Source organism: Homalodisca vitripennis, chromosome X, assembly GCF_021130785.1.
Source record: "Homalodisca vitripennis isolate AUS2020 chromosome X, UT_GWSS_2.1, whole genome shotgun sequence".
NCBI classification, from domain to species: Eukaryota; Metazoa; Arthropoda; class Insecta; order Hemiptera; family Cicadellidae; genus Homalodisca; species Homalodisca vitripennis.
Window position 1 is genome coordinate 42,322,736 of NC_060215.1, and position 21,729 is coordinate 42,344,464.

A 21,729-nucleotide genomic window follows, 5' to 3' on the forward strand; every position below is an offset into this window, starting at 1 on the left:
CGTGATGAGTGGTTAATGGGTTAATGTATTTATTAACTGATATCTGTAATCTATCTTCATATACAGATTAATATTTTTAGCAACGGTTTATTATAGATAATATCTGAGGATGTTTCCAAAAATACTCACGGGTTGATCTTATCTGGTTGCTGTTGTTCCATCCATTTCTGGAATAATCTGCCAGCTCGGAGTACACAGTCAGGCAGCTGGTAGAGACATGCTTGCTGCACAATTTGGTTACGGTGTCGAACTAGAGGTACACTGTCATTCTTGCGGTTGCGTACACCCACCCTCTCAAACTCTGGAGCGAGCAGCTCACGTACTCGGTCCTGCACAGTACACCACACAACTGGTAAAGTCAAGTACTGTACCCATCTTTGTGCAGGCAGCTCACCACCATCTCAAACTCTGGAGCTTTCAGTTTACGTGTATGTACTTGGTTCTGCATAACAAATCAGACAACTGATAAAGACAAGTACCATGCCCTTCTCTGTACAGTGTAGCCAAGGCCGTACTCAGCTTCGACGGGGCCCCCGAAAAGGTATTCGGCCGGGCCCTATCATGTCTCGCCACACTGCTTCACTCCCCCCCCCACCGTTATCTCATTGAAAAAATTTAATTATTTTGTTAATGATAGTAAGATTCAATATATGTTGGTAAAAATAAGTACAGAAAAAAATCTTGTTAATTGGACCATTTTAAGCATTGTTTTCATAAATCATAACAGTTTAGGGAATTCTAAACAGACATAGTGATTAGTTTATTTGTTATCTGATATAAATTAATTTTAAATATTAATGATTGTGGAAAAATCTTTAAAAGGCGCACTTTTTAAATCTTATTTTCGTTTTCAACTAAGATTATTCGTCTTTCGTATTTACATTCCAGTTATGTTTTATCTGGTCAGACCGGACGCAACTGTTGAGGTATTTGCTGTTTGATCGCAAAAACTGATATTGACTTTTCCGCTTGAATGTACAATATAAATAAACACGATCGAGATTGTTAAATCAAAAGTAAGATTAAAAGTAATAGTCATAGTTTCTTCAAAATTGTAATGAACGATATTACAAGTTTAGCCTGTAATAGCGTTACAGTAATTAGATTGAGCTATCCCGTCCGTCGACACGGTACCATCAAATAGACGAGTGGCGGGGCCCGGGCCGGGTCCTTTGAGAGCCTGGGCCCCATAAAATGCCCGAAAATACTGGTCTGAGTACGGGCCTCGGTGCAGCTTACCACCCTCTTAAACTCTGGAGCGTGCAGTTTCAGTACTTGGTCCTGCACAACAAATCAGATAACTGATAAAGACAAGCAACATGCCTGAATGTATACAGTGCTTCCAATATTCGTTCTTGCTTTCCAATATTTGTTTCGTAATTTCTGATCCTACTTCAGTTCTGTATCTTTGGGTTCTTCCGAGACGCTGTCCTTTTGGTTACTTTGTTTGCATACAATAGGTGCTTGTTCATCATATATTCCTTTTATATTAAAACTGATTGCTTTTTCAATTTCATTTACATTTTTTTATTTCACAAATATATTCACCACTTTACGTCTGCAATGTGGCTAACAGGACGTTGACTATCAAACTTTGAAAAGTCTATATAAGTGGATATTTCGGCTTAGCCTTTCCTCCTCGAATTTCAATACTCAATATACACGTTTATGATTCGAAATCTGCATTTATTTGTGGTATTGTATATTTAATATGCTGACAAAGTGGTCTAACAAAGTGTGTGAGTATTTCGTCACCCGTGTTGGCTCATTTACCAGCTGAATTGTATTATTTTCTCTCAACAGTCGACGTAGATACTTAGCTTCACATGAAGTCTCTGACAGTAGGTCAATGTTAGTGTCACCGAGACAAATCACTGAGTTGACCTTGACCGCTAAGTCAACACACAAGGAGTGAAAACGAGGTGATATAGCTGTATCTGACACTCGGCGGTCTACTCACTCACACAAGCGTACCATTTCCCCTTGAAACCCCAGAGCATGTGTTATATTGAAGGGTCAATGTTTCCTGGTGGAACATACCTTTCATAGACAACGTTATCTCTAATGTAAATGGCGACTCCACCCACCTATCTGACTTCCTTTTTTGCTTGTACGCCTACCACAACGTACCAAGGAGTACCCTGATTTGTTTGTTGTAGTTGCCTGATGGGGTGTCAGGATTCAGCTACGTTACAGAGACACCAAACATATCAAAATGAAAATCTTTCACAAGTGAACACATCCAGAAGAAAGCTGTGTTCAGAGAATGTGTGTTCAGAAAAGCTACCTTGAGTCTCCGTTTGCTCTCTCCCCCCCCCCCTCAACCACACAATAAGCTAATTTTCCGAGACAAGCCTAAGCTCTCAAGAGACTCATGATTACTAAAAACGTCAATCCCGGGCTCGGAACCCAAAGCCACCGGAACAGCCCCATCCTGAGAACAAGGAAGGGTGGCTGCTACTGCAGAGCCCAGCACAGCTGAGATAACATCCAGTAGCTGGGAACCCAGGCGAGAGACCCCTCTGCTATTGAAATGGAGCCCATCTCGGGAGAGGTCCCTCTCGCCAACACAATAGCTGATTCGACAAATGTAACACCAAAGTTGTTACACATTAACTCCTTTTGACAATTGAAGTCATAAAAAGGCCGCTAGCCATGACTTGCCTAATTAAAACACCATTTATGATGATTTGGATTTTGGAACTGTGTCAAAGTAGTATATAACGAATCCGCCATATCGTGGAGAACACCACGTTTCCCATACCCGACGTTATACCCTGGACATCCCCGATATCCTTTTCTCAAAGTGTTACATCCAACATGAAAGTAAATTGCTGAGAATTCTACTCCTAGATAAGTTATTGACTAACCTTAATATCTAAGATCCCCTCCCGGACAACATTCTCTAAGTGGCTCCAGTTTAACACATTGATGCTCAAAAATTTCAAGTGTGAGTCCCCTACTACCAGTATACCGGCAAAAATGTTCCCACATTGCAGAGGAAAGGAAGATCTAGAGCCCTCAGGAGAAACAGTGGCGGTATTATGACTGGCCCACAAGACTGCACGGGATCTAGAACAGGTTCAAGAGGCGCGTGTACAAGTGTAAAAGTGGCAATACAGATCTCGTCAAGGGCCGCATCATTCGCCAGAAGATCAGCGTTAACAGATTAACTCTCGCTGCCTCGCTCTTGACTCTGCTCGACTTATCTCATTTAGTGTCAACCCAAAGAACCTCCACGGTTGGGGGGGGGGGGATTCCTTTTAGCAATTAGAGAAAAAACATTACCTCTTCGTTTTCTTTTATGGGTTTTCTACATCTGTAGGTTGACGACCCATCTTTTTCAACCGCATATTTACTCGCTCTTCTAGTTGAGTTGTAAAGTTGCTGAAGTTACTGTCATATTGGTATTCTAGTTCACAAAAAGTCTGTCTTTAAAGCTCTTATCGATATTTATAACGGATCAACTCTTAAGGAGCTAACTTATTCTTTCTTAACACTGTTGTCTTTGGCAAAATCGTTTAGTTTTGCCATGAGCAATGTAACGTGGAGTGTAGTTTTTACAGTGACAATAATTCATCTGATGTCGATATAAAAGGTAGATGTTAAATGTATAACATCCTGGTCAAGATAATACAAACCGTCTAGTAAATTGCATTTTACGCCAATAAAGTTATCTATTACTATCTATACATATTATATTATGTATATATTATTGATATAAATATGATATAATAAAGTCGATACAATAATAACGTATCAAAAGTTATAAAAGAATTAACAGTGATTTAATAACTTGAAATAACAAATAAGATTTAACAATAACAGCAAATATAATTATACCAATATTTTAACACATTACTATCAATAAAATATTTTACAGAAAACGAGACACAAATTAAACACATATCCTACAGCAGTAACAACAAAAATAACTATATATTAATAATTAATGCAATGTTGTTATGGTATTTAAAAAATAACAGCCAGCGGAGTGGCACTTCCTGCAATTTAGGAACTGACAACAAGCAGCACAGGCAGCCTCTTGCGGATAAAAAACTGAAGGCGCAGTTACAATCTAGTCACCACAGAGTCTTGGCAAAGAGCGCTGGACAGCTGTAGTGAAAATGAGCTTTGACAATAGTGAATAAGTCCAAATTAGTATTTTTAATCTAAACGAAGTACACATTCATCCGTCAAGAACAAACTTTTCTTAGCGATTATATGTGCAAAAGGTATAAATCGTGTGGATAAAATAAATAGATAATGCTTGAACAGTTAACATTTATGTAGTCTTAATATACTCTTAAAATTAGATATTTCTAAATTTCATTCTGTGTGGTTTCACAAGGCCAGTAAAAATGCATTTCCTGATTTATTTATAATTGGACCATAAGAAATGGGACACTGGACATATCTATTGCATTTCTAGTATTGTGTTTGTTTTCGCATCGTTTTTCGTGAAATTTAATTTGAAAGTTGAATATGAATATTGGAAATATGAAAAGTAGCTACCATTTTGAAATTACTGAAAATGTTTTTATTTATTATCAGAAAGATGGGTTATAGTACGATAACTATTCATGCCATTTTGCAACACCATAACTAAAATCATTTTAAAATTTAAAACAAGTTTCCAGAAACGTGTTTGCATTTAAGAGATGAAAAAACGTTTTGAATGTTCATTAAACTGCATGATTAAAACAATTACTGATAAGTGGTTAATTACGTTTACACTCATATTTATAGATAAATATCGTGTCTATTAAATTTGACATAAGAAATATAATTAATACATAGTTTCTGAATATCATTGATTAAACTGTCCAAGACTTGTTGGGGATTCAATGTGCCCAACAAAGACATTTTGCAAACAATACAGAAGTGCTAATTCACTCATTCAAATGTTCTATTTAGACATAAAAACATTCAGCTTTCATCAAAACAGTAATCCGTTTATACTCACGGAGACCCTAAAAGGGTACAGGCTAGGCTACTGATTGCTAAAAGTTTTGTCTCACTCTTAAAATGACCTTCACAGATCGGGTCGATATTTTGATTAAAAATTTTAGCAGTTGATTAGTGTATGAATATAAAAAAACAAGCAAATTATGAATCTATCATTTCGGGTAGCTGCTAATTTGGTACATTATTTGTCAAACATTTACTTTTAGGACAGTTAAGTTATAGGGCACTGTCATGACATGAGAAGCAGATAATATGTCTGTCAGTTTGGGTTTAAGAGGTCATTGTAGTTTTAAGGTTTATGTGCCTAAGAAACCAGATAAGTATGACAACAAAGTATATCCCTCTTGTGATGCTAAGATGTACTATACGTCCAATCGTGAAGTTTTTTTAGAACAACCACAAGGACCATACAATGTAAACAATTTATCAAAAGCATTGTCATGAATGAGAAGGTAAGCCATTTTGAATGAACAGAACGTAATGTTATATGCGATAATTTCTAAATGTCAATTCCAGTGGCTGAGGAACTGTTTGAGAAGAGGCTAACGGTAGTGTAAACCTTACGTAAGGACAAACCGGAGCTGCCAGCTGTCTTTCTTTCAAAACTGGTCGTCTATTGGACAGTTCCATTTTCGGGATCACTGTTTACTGTGGTTTCTAATCAGTGTAACAGGTCAAAAGTTGTGCCGTTACTCTCATGTATGAATTTCGAAGACAATATTTACGAGCATACAGGTGATTCTTGTAAACCAGAAATAGTTACATTATACAACTCTACTAAATCGGGCTTAACATGAATGATGCTTTACAGAAGAAATATTCTGTATCACGGAAGTCACACAGGTGATCGCTAGCTCTGTTTTACTCTTTGCTAAACGTAGGTGGAGTGAATGCATATATACCTTTCAAGAAAAAATCCCCGCAGTGCATATTTGTCAACACCTGGGTGTAATCTTTTGATGGGCCACATGTCAAGGCAAGTTCATGAATCCCGTATTAAATTCATGATAAAATGCAAGTGAAAGACGTTGTGCCTTTTGTTTATCAAGTAAGAACAGAAAAACACTTGTACTTTGCCAACAAAATTATATGCAAGGAACACATGACTGTTAAGTGTAAAGGATGTTAAATGAAAAATTAAGAAAATTACATGAGCGAATAAATGTATAATGTTTGATAGAATTGTTTCAGAGACACTTTGACAATTTGAATTTATTATATAAATTATATAAAATAATGTTTGTTTCCATAACAGCAAAATAAGTTTAAGTTCATATATGTTTTTAAGTTTTCAAAAAATACAAACGGGAATCCCGGCACGTGTTTTAAGTTCTTCGATTTACCAGTTTCTAACATGGTCTCACAAAAAGCTTTATTATTACGGATTTACGTAAAATTATATGAAAAAAAACTAAAACAAAAACATTTTGAATATTTATTCATACGTAATAAATTTATAGTGCATGAAGTTGAAATTGAGGGAATCCTCGCTCTTCGTGCAGAAATTGTTCAAAACATATGCACGTGCTATTGTGTCAAGTATACCATATGGAAGAATTGTGATGATAAAACAGAAATTTGATAAAAGCCTTATAACTAAATAGAAATACTAACTATATTTGTAAATAAAATACACGCTACCATATTTCAAAATATAGTATGATACGAGCTAGTATACAACGCCCAATTTCATTGTGAACTAGATCAATCTCTTCCAAATTTAATCACCCCCTTTCTCTCCTTAGTTGCTGGCTAAAAGCACAACTGGAAAAAGAACATTTAAAACAGTGATTTGAAAAATCGCTTGTTACAACTTAACCAAACACTTTAATTTGCAATGGATAGTCTTGTATTTGATCAATTAAATAGAGAGACTATACATGTATGATCGTTAAGTTTGTGAAACAGAACAAGACTATGGATATTGTTACTTTTGTATGCTAAACAATCCTTGATATTCCTTATTCCCATCAATAAATTACACAAATGGTCCCAAGAGTTTTGTTATGTGATAAAAATGATAACAAAATCTACATACCTTAAGTCTAAAACCTGCTTGGGTGTTGCGTAACCTCTGATCCATTCTCCAAAATATTCTGATACCAGCTGCCCAAGGAGCGAAGTGTTGCTCTCTCCCTAAATAGTCCATTAGGTCTAACACCTGAAACAATAACAACACCTTTATACTATAGATAAATAGTAACACATTATCCCATTGGCTATAAGAATTCCTTTTTTATGTATATATTAGCAACAAAAGAACTAGCGTGTATAGTTCTAAACTACATGTGTTAAGTTTAAATTTGACATAATATTAAGTTGATATTAATCTTTTACTAATAATGGGTTCAATGGAAAGTCAACATTTGAAGCCTTATAAACAATATTTAGAATGTAAAATATGTGAGCTACAAATATATTAGAGCTGTTGATCTTTCCAATGCCTGAATACACGTATCTTTATGGAATATTCTAAGAATGATTAATATCACAATTTCTTAATGAAGTCCGATTCTAAGTATTACTACTATTATTATTATGTAAATGCTATAATCTGACACACTGACGCACTCATTGAGTGATTATTGACTGAATAGTTTGTATCATTTTCAATTGAGCTGGAAGCATCAACTTTTTCAAAAAGGAAGGCCTCTGATTGACAACACAGATACAATTTTCTTTTTCTTTATTTTAAGTATGTTTTAAAAAGATAAAATTATCATCTTATATTTATCACAGGGAAACAATGAAAAACTAAAGTTTCGAATCTACCTTGAACAGTACTAGAATGAGCATTATCTAAATTTGTCTGGAATTTGGAATTTATGAACAAGCACTCCATACTTGTTTTTGCATTTATAACGAAAAGTTAATGTAATTAAAGCAAGAAACGAAAAATACTAAAAATATAATAATGTTTAATATATTTTTATTACTTTGGATAGAGAAATTAAATTGGACATATTTTCTACCCCAGTGAGGCAACCTTGTAGGTTATATGAAATTAAAAGTCTTCGTAACAAAACTTAAAATGCCCTAAATATTTTAAACGGTAAAATGTTTTGTTTACACGTTCACAGTGTCCCCAATAATTCAATTTTTTATAATATAGGTAAAAAAGGTTGGCTGGGAATCAAAACTAAGAATTTGTTCCTCATTATTAGGAAAATTCCTAGAGCGTCTACATGAACCGATTGTAAACCATCTTCAACACCACAAAAGCCCTAAAGATTGAAGCACTGAATTTACATGATAAAAATGTAATATTAATTAATTCGAATATATACATTTTCATGTAAAAATAGATAGAGTTGATTATCATGCGATTCATAAAAACTTGAATCCGACCCGTATATAAATTCTATTGCCTATTAAAAAATTGTGGTTTATACGTTTTGCAAATAAAATTTAACTGTCCCTTCTGTATTTAAAACAACAGATCTTTAATACACGTCTTACGAATAAATGTTATAAATTAATTTTTGAGGTAACTTTAAGATGGAAATACTTGTTTCTTCTTCACAAGAAGGGAAACTGTAGGCCTACATCATTTTGAAATAGTTATCCTTCTTTTTTTTACTCATTACATAAAAGAGTAGAAAGGAAAAAAATACTTAAAAACGTATTTGAACTCGTATCAATGGGCATTTATCATGTACTTTTTATTCTAAATTTAGGTTTTAACAATAGGCCTGTTTATGAAAGGGAATAGCTAAAATGTTCTGTAACAAAATTGTCAACACATATAATAAACACCACATAAAGCTTCTGATATTTGTGGAACATGTTTATAACACTTTTGTTTATGTGTTAAGGCAAATAAAGCAAATTATTTACAAGCAATTACTTCCAGTTTTTATAATAGTAAGAACGAAGAAATGTATAAATTTTTGATAATTTTCGACCAAAATGCAATTTAAAAATTATTAATTTGGACACTTGTAATCCGATTAACACCAAATTTTATAGAATGTAGGTACAATAGTGTTTTTTTTTTATTTAATATTTTAGAGGTACGTGAATAAACGTTGTTATGGCAATTTGCATCTTAAAGTTTACTCTTGACCGGTTCAAAACAATTAGCACTGGTACGGCTGTGAGGCTCCTAAAGTCACTCACTGTCTTGAGTGTATAACTTTTTAACCCCTATTTAAAATTTTAAATCCTTAACACATATTTAATTGAACAAATTTTGATAATTTATCGCTGCTTGCGCGGAGCGGCGTCTGCTCGTTTGGACGCGCGAACCGCCAGATTGCCGAGGTAACACCACACCGCTCTTCTTACAGCATTTCACACAAATATGCACATACGAAAATAATACGAGTACACACACGTATACGATAGATAAAATATTAGCATCGGTTCATTAACTGAAATACTTTGATTGAATTGAAGTTAGGGCTGAGAAGCCCTCTCTAAACTCTTAACCTGGGGACCAACGTCTTAAAGGTGACTTACGAACCAAAACCAATGACTGGTCAGGCGGGCTGCTTGCAAGGACAGGGTCGTTCAGCGGTGACCTATCCAAGCAGCAGCAATGCTTGACGATGATTCGGTATCAGCTGTACCCGCTACACTGCGCTATTAGCAATCATGAGTATAAATGTTGATTTATGTGAGGAATAGTGGTAAATGATAATACATTTTTTCTATTAGTTCTTAAATGTAGCACTGTATCATTTGTATAATTAAATTTTATGATGAAGCAAACTTAATACCTATTTTACTTTACTACCAACGTATAAGATAGGAAATACCTCGTCCAGAGGCTCCAAGCCAGCCAAGCCAAACATGCCGTAGTCCAAGACCAGCTGGAATCTGTTAAGTGGAGGAATATCGTCCAGAGAAGAGTTTCTCAATGCATTCTTGATCAGTTCAAGGTTGGCCTTGTCGTAGCGGACATGGTAAGTGCCTGCCGGACATTCGAATTTTTGTAGTATTCAGGAGAATAGAATAATAGTTCTAATTAATGCAAACATATAATTATGAACACTGATATGATAGCATACACTGTGGAACTATTTATACAGGGTAAATAAAAAGACAAGACCTCCCCTCTATTTGTGTCCCCCAAAACTTGCGGGAGTTTGAGGGAAGCTCAAAAATTTGTAATGGAAATTCCTCTCAAGTGACCATTTATTTTGAAGAGCATAAGAACTTAAAGAATGGTGGAAACCAGAGATCGCTCTCTCTTTTCCATGCAAAATAATAGGTCGTCAAAATTTTGATTAAGTCTGTACACTTACTTTTTAAGTTACTGTCTTAGTGGAAACCGCTTTATTGGTAGTTTAAGTCCTGAATTAATTACGAATGCAATGGATGGAGGATCAAATGAAGATTATAAAGTATAAGAAGTTTATTTGCAAAGAGTGACCGAGCTTTCTCGGTTCGAACTACGGTTTAGTGCAAACAAGTCCTTCTTTATTTCACTCTCGTCAGAACAAGTAATACTTGTAGAGTGCTTATTATCTAGTGCCTCAATATTATCCAGTGGTATCATTATTATGTGGTTACTGTTTCGTGAGGGTTTTTGAGAAATCTTTGTGTGTTTTAGTGATATTGCAGTTAGTGATTTTGAACCGCTTTGTCCATCTTACTTTTAAATAATATTCTCAAATTATTACTGCCTACGAGTAATAATTCCCCGTAGTTAGGGTGATAAAGTAGAAATGATATTTATTTTAGGGGCTTCGAATGAAAATTGACCGTGTGGCAGGAAGGTGGTTTAATGTTGCACATTCTGATGGCCAGTGACAAGTAATGCTTAAGAATTTTAGTAAATAAGTTTCGAGTATCTGGATCTATTTCAGAGGCTCCACGCTCAGCTCGGCTTTCTTTAAGCGAAAACAAACAGTTTGAAATTGTAACACAATTATTGCAGATCCGCAGCAGTCCACCAGTTCAGTAGCAAATCTTTGTGTCGTTTCCCTGAAGAGCTGTGGTACGCTTAATAAAAAAACCACCCTTATAAAATTCATGTAGTACATGAGTTAAACGAAGACGATCCAGACCGCTGTTTATAATTTTTTGAGAAAATGGAAGCACTAACTTCAGCTCTTCCATTTTTTGTTCGAAACGTTATGGTGAATGCAATTTTTTTTATCAATGGTTTGTAAACAAACTCAACTGCAGGTACTGGGACACAGAAAATCCCTGTTTTCTGTGAATCCTGCACCCAATATCCAGAAAAAGTTAAATGTGTGGGCCGGGAATTTTTTGGAATCACAGTTTAGCACCATATTTTGTTAATGGGAATCTTAATGGAGAACTGTATTTGCAAATGTTACAAAAATAAAGTTTCCCCGCAATAACTACTGTTATTAGGAAGAATGATCATGAATTTGATGAAGACATCGTTCACTTCCAACAGGATGGTGCCTCAGCACATTTTCACCGTGCACCCCGACATTTTCTGGGGACGACTACGTGGTCATTGGATGGGTAGGCGTGGTGTAATGGAATGGCCTGCGCGGTTTTTTCTATTCGGGGACATTAAAACCATAATGTACAAATCACCAGTTAAATACGTTACGATTTAAGAAACAGGATTGTTGAGGGCTGCAACAAAATACCACTTCAGACTTTTTAAAACGTGAGAGAGGAGTTCGCCATACGCTTGTCTCGCTGCCAAATAGTGCGAGATCTTCAGTTTAAACGTTTCATTTGACTAAACAACGTGGTGAGTTATTTGAAATATTGTTCTGGTAACTCTGAATATTATTTTGGATAGGATAGAGATAGCCATATCTAGTTTTCACAATTATTAAGTTGTTTATGCTCTTCAAAATGGGGGGGGGGGGGTCACTGTCGAGGTATTTACATTAAAAATGTTTTTGCGTTGCCTCCAAAATCTCACATTTTTTTGGGGATACAAACAATTTTGAAAATCACCAAATTAAGCTTCCTTTCCACATTGCACCACTACACAAATGATTTCTCTTTATATAGACTTTACTTTAGAACAAAATAGAGGGAGGGGGTCCTGACCTTTTGTTCGCCCTGTATACTGCAGTAGAGCACAATAAATCCTGGACTGGTTGATTTTTATTGTGATTAGACATGGTTGGGTTTATTATTAGACATATTAGGAACATGCAAAGGGAATTAAGTTATTCTGAGAAACACATATTGGTATTTGTTAGTTCAATTGGCCTGTGAAGAAGAAACGATTTAATTTAAATAAAAATGTATGGTAATGATGTGATTAGAGATTGCTCTAAATTATACAAACACTGATCAAGAGTGGACGTAATCGCAATGTCATTGACTGTTACTGGGTTATTTATCCATAAGACCTTGCACATCGAGAAGATCAATAAAAAAACTTGGTTTTCTCTTTTATTTTATGACTAGCCCCACTACTTTTATTAGAGTATTTTAGAGGAAAAGTAAAATAGAAACAGTTTCTCAAGTATATACATACAAGGAGACCAGAGCAGGCTTTTTTTATAATTGAGTTTGTACAACCTATTTACGTAAAATTAAACATTTTCAATATTTCATTCAATTTTAGTTATGCTCAAACTCAAAAGCGTGAAAGGTTTTAATTAAATTGTTTTTATAAATTAATATTGGTTTTATGAAGGAATAGGGAATGTTTCCAGACATTTGCTTTAGCTTGTTTAGTGCTAAAAAATAAGAAATACTAAGCCTCAAGATATGTAATCTTATCTTTTGCTCAGGTAGACAACTTATCTAATCCATAACTACAACCTAGGTTAAAATAAAGTAATCATATCAGATCGTTGTGACACGTAAAAGTCAGAGATAACACAAGCATGTTGTGTGTTAACTCCAAAAGCACTGTCTCTAAAACACGCACTTAAGAAAATCAAAGCGCAAATTATTGAAAACGGGCTAAACGATACACAGTGGGGGTTTCAGGAATTCAGTTTGTGGAACCATACTTATTAACCCATATTTTGTGACAATGGAATGGATTTACTTTGTCGTTTTAATAACATGTATTAAAGGTGTACTAGGGTTGGGAAATGATGAACTTTTAGGAATAGGTACCTAAAATGATTTATCACTCAGAAACTGCACAGAAATATTAGCTTCTTCAACATCACTACAGGCCTTATGCAACGATGGATAATAGCCTACGAATTAACGAACATACTTATTTACCATGATTTATATAAATGGTAATGGAATCTAAATGTATGTCTGATTTTGTTTCAACATATTTCTTTGGTGATCTTGAGCATGTTTATAAATTGGTTTCTAATCGAATAATAAAATTTGAGTGCAAATCACTAAATTGCCCAGATAAGCTTCCAGGTATCACTATATGAAGCACAGTGCTTCATATAGTCCTCTGTTCAGTGCTTCGTCCGATCTTTGGATCGCACGGAAGTAAATTAAGCAATCTTTGTACTCCTAACTTAATATACTGAAATTTTAGATTTTTCAACTAGATATCCACATAATGTTTAATTTTATTTTATAGAGAAGTTCTACATAAATCTAAATATACTCATGTCAGGGGAATTGTGTTATTTTACCAAACAATTTTGAAGGGGACCCCGCGGACCTCCGAATACGCCTCTACAATTACACACCAATAGGTATTTTTGTGTTATTTTCGGGTTTTGAATTCACTCAATTCAGAAATCTAAGACAGGAAGCAATGACGTCATGCTAGGCGAGTCTGCTTTTCAATTTTTCTTCACTGTTATGTAGGAGCTTTCCAAAATCTTATTATGGGCGCAATTTTTAATTTAAATCCATTTTATGGCGTATATTATAATATTTATTTTAAATATACACCCCGAGCGTACGTAAGCACAGGCATAGAGCCGCCCCTGGATACTAGAGATCTAGTTCCACAGCAAAAAGAAAAAAAAAAAAAAAAAAAAAAAAAAAAAAAAAAAAAAAAAAAAAATTGCCAATGTTGTAATAAACTTTATTTGTCTTAAACATATTGATATAATAGTATGTGAAGCCACAGTTATCGATTTACTGCATTATCCAAGTTAAAGGATACTAACAGAATTATTTTTTTACATTGGTTAATCAGTTACTTGGTTCTAATATTAAGAATACCGATTGCTATGAATCATACTAATATGTTATACAAATCATCTCGATAAGCACAATTTAGAGAACCCTGTAAGAAACAAGAATCTATGTGTTCTCTCGACCGCCTAAACTTAAAATACCATTACGTTGGACAAACCTGCTGCTTGCACATTTAGAAGTAACCAGTCCTCTGGTTTGGCTGGGTCTTCTAGGGTTTTGTTTTCATCATTGAACCAAAACTTTGGCTTAGGATCTCCAAAGCTTTTCTCACTGTTAGAGGTGTAACTAACAGGAATCCACCACTGTGTCTTTTCCATGGTCTTAAGTTTTTCCTCAGACTGGTAGAGAGCCATGTAGAAACGTTCCTGAAAATATGACACATATTTTTTTATCAACTATTCAGGGTTACAAGGATAATTAAAGGGACATTTGTGGAAGAAAATCACAATAGTATAATTTTAAAAATTAATGTGACATTGATATGTCTGAGGTATGTCATTTGATATCCCACCCATCTCTTCGTAACTCTTACAATTTACAATGTATGAATGACCCGACATGGCATTGACAAAATTGTGTCGTTCTCAGTGCTGATAAAAAGATACTAGATACTTGAAACTTGTTACATGTGTTCCTCTTGATCCAAAGAAGAACTCTATTGATGGTGTAGTACCTGTCAAAATGAAAGGTACAAATACAATTCTAACGTTTTTACATTGGTCTATGGGTACCCATGTTGGTAATGAAAAATCGCAGTATAACAAAATTTGTAAACAAATTGAATACAACCACATAACATTTTATTATAACACATAATAATCACTTGTGATGAAGTTACTTTGTCAGAGTTTGTTCTGTCGGAACATTCGATATTCTGCTGTATCGGTTTATTTGCTGATTAAATTTGGCTTTGTACGTCTTGTCGAAAGCTATTCAATACAACTCCTTTCGTAACTTAAACGATTTGATTTTCCTATGTTCTTAAAAATTACGACCACATTTATTTGTTTTGTTTTCAAACTATTGATCAACTATCATTGTACCTGGAAACCTATCTTGGCAACATGGCAAGTTAGTATCATGTTGATACTGTATTGCTGTGTTCGTCTCACCTGACTCAAAATAAGTTGTCCTTCTGATCGGTTAACAAATACAACTGGTAGTCCAGAGCGATAAGTCCAAGAGTCCATCAGTTTGGAAAGCTCCTGCCCCTCGTAACTGTACTGCATGGCTTGATAGAACAATTGAGGGGTCGTAGTTTTGTACTGGAGTTCTGACAAGTAGCGTTGGATACCTTCCTGGAACTTTTCCTTTCCAAGAGAAAAGTACAGCATTCGGATCAAAGAGAATCCTGAAAAATAAAACAAATAGGTTACCCTAAACTGCATTTTTCCTCTATTAGGAGCAAACTTATAACTCGCGGACTAGTTTTCGACGGAATCGTCCGAAGTCGCTATAACAGTACGTACTTGCAGAAATCCTTCATGCATCACTCTGTTGCTTCAGAGAGCTCTGGTTCTCCAACATTAAACAGTAATTTTCGTCTTATTTCCCATATTTTATAATTACTATTACAGCTATTACTGTTAAAATGTTACAACTATTACTGTTAAAATGGTATACAATTACAATAATTGTGATGCCACACTAATACCATAAAGTATAATACCATAATTGACAGGATTCGTAAATGAAATCCAAAATAAGTAACATTACTTATTATTGTCGTAATAAATTCTTCACCAAACATGCACATAATTGGCAAATTGGTATAATGCAGAACACAACCCGTACATACTGTGAAAACATTTTATAGTGAATACTCGTATAACATTTTTTTTTATCTTCTGTCTTAAAATGACTAATTTGGTAGAGTTGAGTTATTATTATAAGAAGGGGTCGTTTGGTTACCCACTAAACATTGCGACCAATTTTAGCGAACTCGCTAATTTTGCTAAGAGTTTTAGTCTCTCAAAAAAGAGACTAACGTTTAGGGGTTCACACTTGCCATTTCATTAGCATAGTAATCTTACCAAAGTAGCTGAACCTTTACGAGAGGCCGCTTCACATGAGCAAAGAATACGTTCTTGCCGTCTCTGACCCCTCTCGATAGTGACAGCATATTATGTTGTTCTTAGCCCTCCTCTCTTAAGTTAATGATAGTTGAGGCCACAATGTCCAGTCAGGCACCTTGGGTGCCTCTAAGGGTACTTGCTTGGTTCTTTTGCGCGAGTACCTGATGAACAGTTTTGCTCGTCTGTTGTCTGGTGTATTGTTTCCGGACCTTTTTCTTGTTATTATCTTCCCACTGTCTGATTCCCATCATTAGCTTGCTTTTAGATGTACCAAGAAACGATTCTGGACACAAAAATGGGAGAAAAGCTCCAGCTTTAGTCAGCTTGTTAGTCTTCTCGTTCCCTACCACACCCACATGACCTACCCTCGTGCAATGGTCACACGTTTATCCCTTGCCAGGGTTTTCAGTGTGTTAATGCATTTCAGCACAGTCTTCGACTCACAGGTAGAGAGTTTGGTTACCACTTTGAGTAGTGGCGTAAAATTGTTAGCGATCACTTAGAGAGATGCAGTGGTATGGGCAACCGCTTCTATCGCGGTTTAGGTAACGGCAGAGGACAGTTCCCTTTTATCTGCCAAAGATACAGATAGTACCAAATGGGTTATCTGTATATATAACGCAAAAACTCTCAAAAATGTCCTAACCTTCTCCGGTTCAATTTGTAGATAAAAGTTTTAATAATACAATTTTCCATTACAAATTACCATCGTGTTTGACAATTTTAACCCTCTAAAGCAGTAGTCCCCAACTGGTGGTGCGCGAACCCCAGAGGTCGTGCAAAACAGTCTACTAAAAAAAATAAAAAAAAAACAAAAACCCCCCAAAAAACCCACAAAACATAAACATAAAATGTCTTCCATTGTTCTATATCCAGACATACGTACAAACGTTATTACAAAAGGGGTTCCCCAAAATAAGATTCCAGGTTTTCGGGGTCCTCCAAAAAATCTGATTGGAAACCACTGCTATAACGGAAAAAGTTAGATTTCTACTCCATTCAATTTTGGTACTATCTTACTAACTCATCAATTGCGCAAAAATTGTTACTACTACATCAATTAAAATAAATCATTATATAAATGATGTATGATTTATATGAAAAAAAATAAGTATAAAAACTATGATACATTATTTTTATTTATGGTTGATAATGATATAGGACAGGTTTATCACCTTGAAATTAATTTAGATATATCTGTCATATTAATGTTTTTTAGTAAAAGGGGGAAACACGTGACGACAGATTAATAGTAGGTCTATTGTAGTATCAGCTCTTGTACACTAAACACATTAGCGCAATATGTTTTGAGTGTATTATGTGTAAGGGGCATAAGCATTCACGCTTACAAGTATTTCGTCCATCCCAAATATCACATCAAGTTGATTAGTTATTGGCTATGAATCATAATCTGAACATGCGATTCTTTCCTTTCGCGCATTGCCTAGGGGATTCATTTATTCGCATACGTGGTGGGAAATATGTTTTGTTGTTTGAATACTTAATACGTATAAGGTTTAAGAAAAACTGAGAAACATTTGGATGCGTACTAATAAGCTTTTAAAAATCACTCATAACACTAAAATAAAAAATAAGGCCGTACAATTGTATGATTTGACATTGTTCTTATGGGCACAAATTAAAGGTTGTTTCACGCAGCTCTCACAACTAATCGAGTGCGTGTCTCCATGGCAGATGTCACTAAGAAAAACAATGTAACTGAATGGATTAATAGCTGAAAGGAAAAGCACACATTTCTATGTTATTCTCATTAATTTATTCAAGCTGTCGCATGCAAACTTCGCTGTTGGTATCAACGAATGCAAGAGTGAAACTGTCTAACAAACAATCTTACGTTTATTCGCTACCGTCAACGTTATAAAACTGAAACCGTTGAAATGAGAACAATAAATCGTCAGTCGCGGCGGCGAGCGGAAGTCACTGTGACTCGTACCGCAATCGCATCAGTTTCGGTCGCACGCACTCACCAGCGATTTACTCCCAGCCAGAACGTCGCGTAAGATACGCTGTAATTCACCACAACATAGTGCGTTACGCTACCGAAGCGTGAAAGTTTATTGCGTAAACTACCGTAATCCATTTTCTTTCAGATGAGTTGAAACGTTTTGTTTTCCTTAATTTCAGCATCTGGTTTTCTCCACGGAGTTTATTATAAACTCTGGGTTAACCGCGTATGGGTTATCCGCTTTGTGTATGACCCGTAGTGTCACACTATAACACACTTTAGATTTAAAAAATACACTAAAATAACATTTAAAATTATCCAAAGTGGTAAGAAATAATAGGGTAATAAATTGTTGGGTAATTTGCAATAACTATTGCCAATGTTTCACATTACAAGCTGTACTAAGGCGAGTAACGAACTACATGGCAAATCGAGAGTTTACTTTAGACTAACATTTTAAATAAACCAAAATGATTCCCTATTTGGTATTCTCAAATAATACTACAACGAATGTTGTGGTGTGTTACCTTTGAAGTAAGGTGCAGAGCTGACAGTACGTAAATCTTTGGCCCATTCCACGGGGTGGTTGAGGGCATATCCCGGTGAAGATACGGCGTTGGAGAAGAAAGTTGTCGTCAGGTGCTCTTCAGTATCGCTATTAAACTGTTCCCATTCTGGCTCCATCTACACACCATCACAGCCCTTTATCCATCACTGTTTAGTGTCAGTAGTAGTTTTGTAGAATATTTGCAGGACTTATACTGTGTGATGTGTCAAAGTATTTAACCACTTTATGATGGTTTGGTTTGATTAAAAATTAAATTAATTAATCGGCATTGTTTACTTACATTGGGTGATTTGAAAGGATGACAGGATTTCGGACACCTGCTAGCGTTATATGTCACCAAAGTAGTAGATTAGCTACCATTTGCGTTTCTCAAGTGATTCTGATATCTGAAGAAGAGGATGGATACCAATCCTCTCTTTTGGTAACATATAACAATAGCAAATGTCTTGTATCTTGTTATTAATTTTTTTGTAACTTTAATCGTGGCGAATCGTGGTGCATTAAATAATAATTAAAGGAAACTTCTTTTTCTGTTTCTTATACTTTGTACTCAATTACGTATTTAAAATTATTCCTTTATATATTACTCACATTTGCATACAAAAGTGATATCATTATATAGTAGTTATTAGAAAATATTACAATTTAACGTTTAAGTTCTACAGTATACATAAAAATCCATCTCGAAGCATCTTCTAAATTGGTTTCAGTAAATAATTGAGCAGTAGGTGAAAGACACAATTATTTGGAAAGGTCTCCCATTTTTTCATGTGATGCTTCAGAGAGTAATGGTGATTTTAAAATACTCGATTGTATCGCACCCATCCCATTAATGTGGAAAAAATCCAAATCCATGCAAACAAATTTAAAGAATATATTAACATTAACATTATAGAAATATTTAGTTTTTTAACACAATTAAAAGTAGGTCTAATTTTGTATTCCCACCCTACATAACTGTACACCATTACATCAGTGTGCCATAATTCGTGTGAATATTTTACTGCCTTATTCAGTCTTCTGTCTACTACAAGTAATTTTTACTAGGAATAAGAATCTCTTATTTTAAGTTCGTTATAAGATCACAACCCATTACTACATTTCGAGGATGTGTACTCTACCATCACTGATCCTGTTGTAATCACAGATGTAAGGATCTACTGACCTGGTCGATGATCAAAGATGTGAAGAACGTTGCCGCGCCCTCCGACAACCACAAGCTGTCCCACCACTGCGGCGTGACCAGGTTACCGAACCACGTGTGGGACAATTCGTGGGTCACTAACTTCGTGCTCAACACTCTTTGTAACATGCTTCCATCTTTGCCAGGACGGTAGATTAGTCCTGAAGGCCTGTTACATGCAGTTACATGAGCAATAGTTACTGTAGGAATGTTATTGTTTGGCATATGCATTTGTTTGATAGGCAAGTTAGTAACCAGTCCAGACGGAACAGCTAAACATAAGTATTTGATTTTTTTTCCAGTTTTAACGAATTAAACCTTAGACCATTATACAATTTTGAGTTATGACTTAAGGAATCAACACTATTTAAATTAAATAACATGTATATGCATGTCATTCCTCTCAATCGTTCTTAAATACTGGACCCAAGGACGTAGCCAGCGAGGGGGTTTAGGGGTCCTGACCCACCCCAAATTTACAATGTTTTCAATTATTTTTTTAGTAAACGTTTATAATTATTTAAATAATTCAATATTACTGACCTGTACTGCTGAAAGATCGTTCTCGACAAAGAAACGGGACTAAAGGAACAAAATGTGGCCTTACTCTCCGTTCACTACGGCAAAATATCAGTTGTCTGGACCCCCAAAAATGTTTCCTGGCTACGTTCTTGGTGGACCAATAGCATAGCCTTATTTTCAGCTACTGTTCTAAGAGCATGATTTCAAGATGTCTCAAATTCCTACTAAATTAAAAAAAAAACTAAATTTCTCGTGGAGTGATGAAAACATTTGTCTTTCTTATGTCTTAAGGAAAGCTATCCGAAAAGGCTGTAACTGATACATGAACACGGAAGACCAGCGCCTCATGGTATAAGAACAGAGTATTTTATATTCTAAATTATAGGTTGGTAGTTGTAATAAATCAGCGATCTGAACGATCAGATTTCTATGACGAACGATACAAAATACTGTGTATGGCATAGCATGTGCTCTTTGTTGAAATATTTTTGACGATGGAAGGATTGTGAAAAATCCTATTTCCTTCACATGTAAAATGTTATGCCCTTAATACTTTTGAGTTACATAGGCTTGATTACATCTTGAACGTTATTCGAAATTTACATTAAACAATACATGGGTTGTTATTTTACCGATATAAGTATACGTAACATATATATATATATATATATATATATATATATATATATATATATATATTGGACTACATGAGCAATGATAGTAGTTATTGAGCAATGATTTATCTATCGGCAAGAAATTTGTGGACTCATCGCAATGAAATAATAACATTATGCATAGAAAGAAATATCATATGTAATCTCACAGGCCAATGACCATAAATAGAATTAATGTGAAAACTTTATTTTACCAAGAAATATGTAAATAAATCATTAGTGCACACAAACGATGTAAATTATTACTTTATAACAGACGAACATTATCAGAAATTTGTTAATAGGAGTAAACGAAGTTAATAAAATACTATTTCTGTACACTTCTATGTGAATTAGCTTTCAGACAATAGGTTTTTTGAGCCGTAAGAATTATTATACTGAGATTGAACGGTGCCGTGTTGACAAACATTGTTATTATCAAAAACAGTATTAGTATAAAGCTGTACAAAATTATGGCTATTTGATTACTAAATATAATTTTTATTTCTTTTTTTCAAAAATATCATTATTTTTTTAAGGAGAAGCCGATCTCCTTTTATGCCTTGTTCTGCCCGTCCTCACGGGCCACTGGCCTGTGCGAGGATCCTATCAAACAGAATATGGAAGAGAGTCGATACAGTAAAAGGTCGACGGTTGTGATAAAGTGCAATAGTCACAGACAGGATTTGAACTTGCGCTATCTCTAATTCAGATTCAAAGTCCAACGTCTTAGACCACTCGGCTCTCCCAATGGGTATTATTATTAT

The 21,729-nt window shown here is 35.0% G+C and overlaps 1 protein-coding gene across 1 annotated transcript in view; it reads right to left on the reverse strand.

The window, feature by feature from the left end:
• Positions 1-21,729, reverse strand: part of LOC124368503 (aminopeptidase N-like) — a 46,539-nt gene that overhangs the window by 9,189 nt on the left and 15,621 nt on the right. Inside the window, exons 7-13 of the mRNA XM_046825750.1 lie at positions 19,770-19,956; positions 18,564-18,720; positions 15,108-15,346; positions 14,153-14,360; positions 9,729-9,883; positions 7,007-7,129; positions 130-329 (exon numbers count right to left, since the gene is read on the reverse strand). Of these exons, the coding sequence (XP_046681706.1) occupies positions 130-329; positions 7,007-7,129; positions 9,729-9,883; positions 14,153-14,360; positions 15,108-15,346; positions 18,564-18,720; positions 19,770-19,956 (1,269 nt within the window). The remainder of the gene's footprint in view (positions 1-129; positions 330-7,006; positions 7,130-9,728; positions 9,884-14,152; positions 14,361-15,107; positions 15,347-18,563; positions 18,721-19,769; positions 19,957-21,729) is intronic.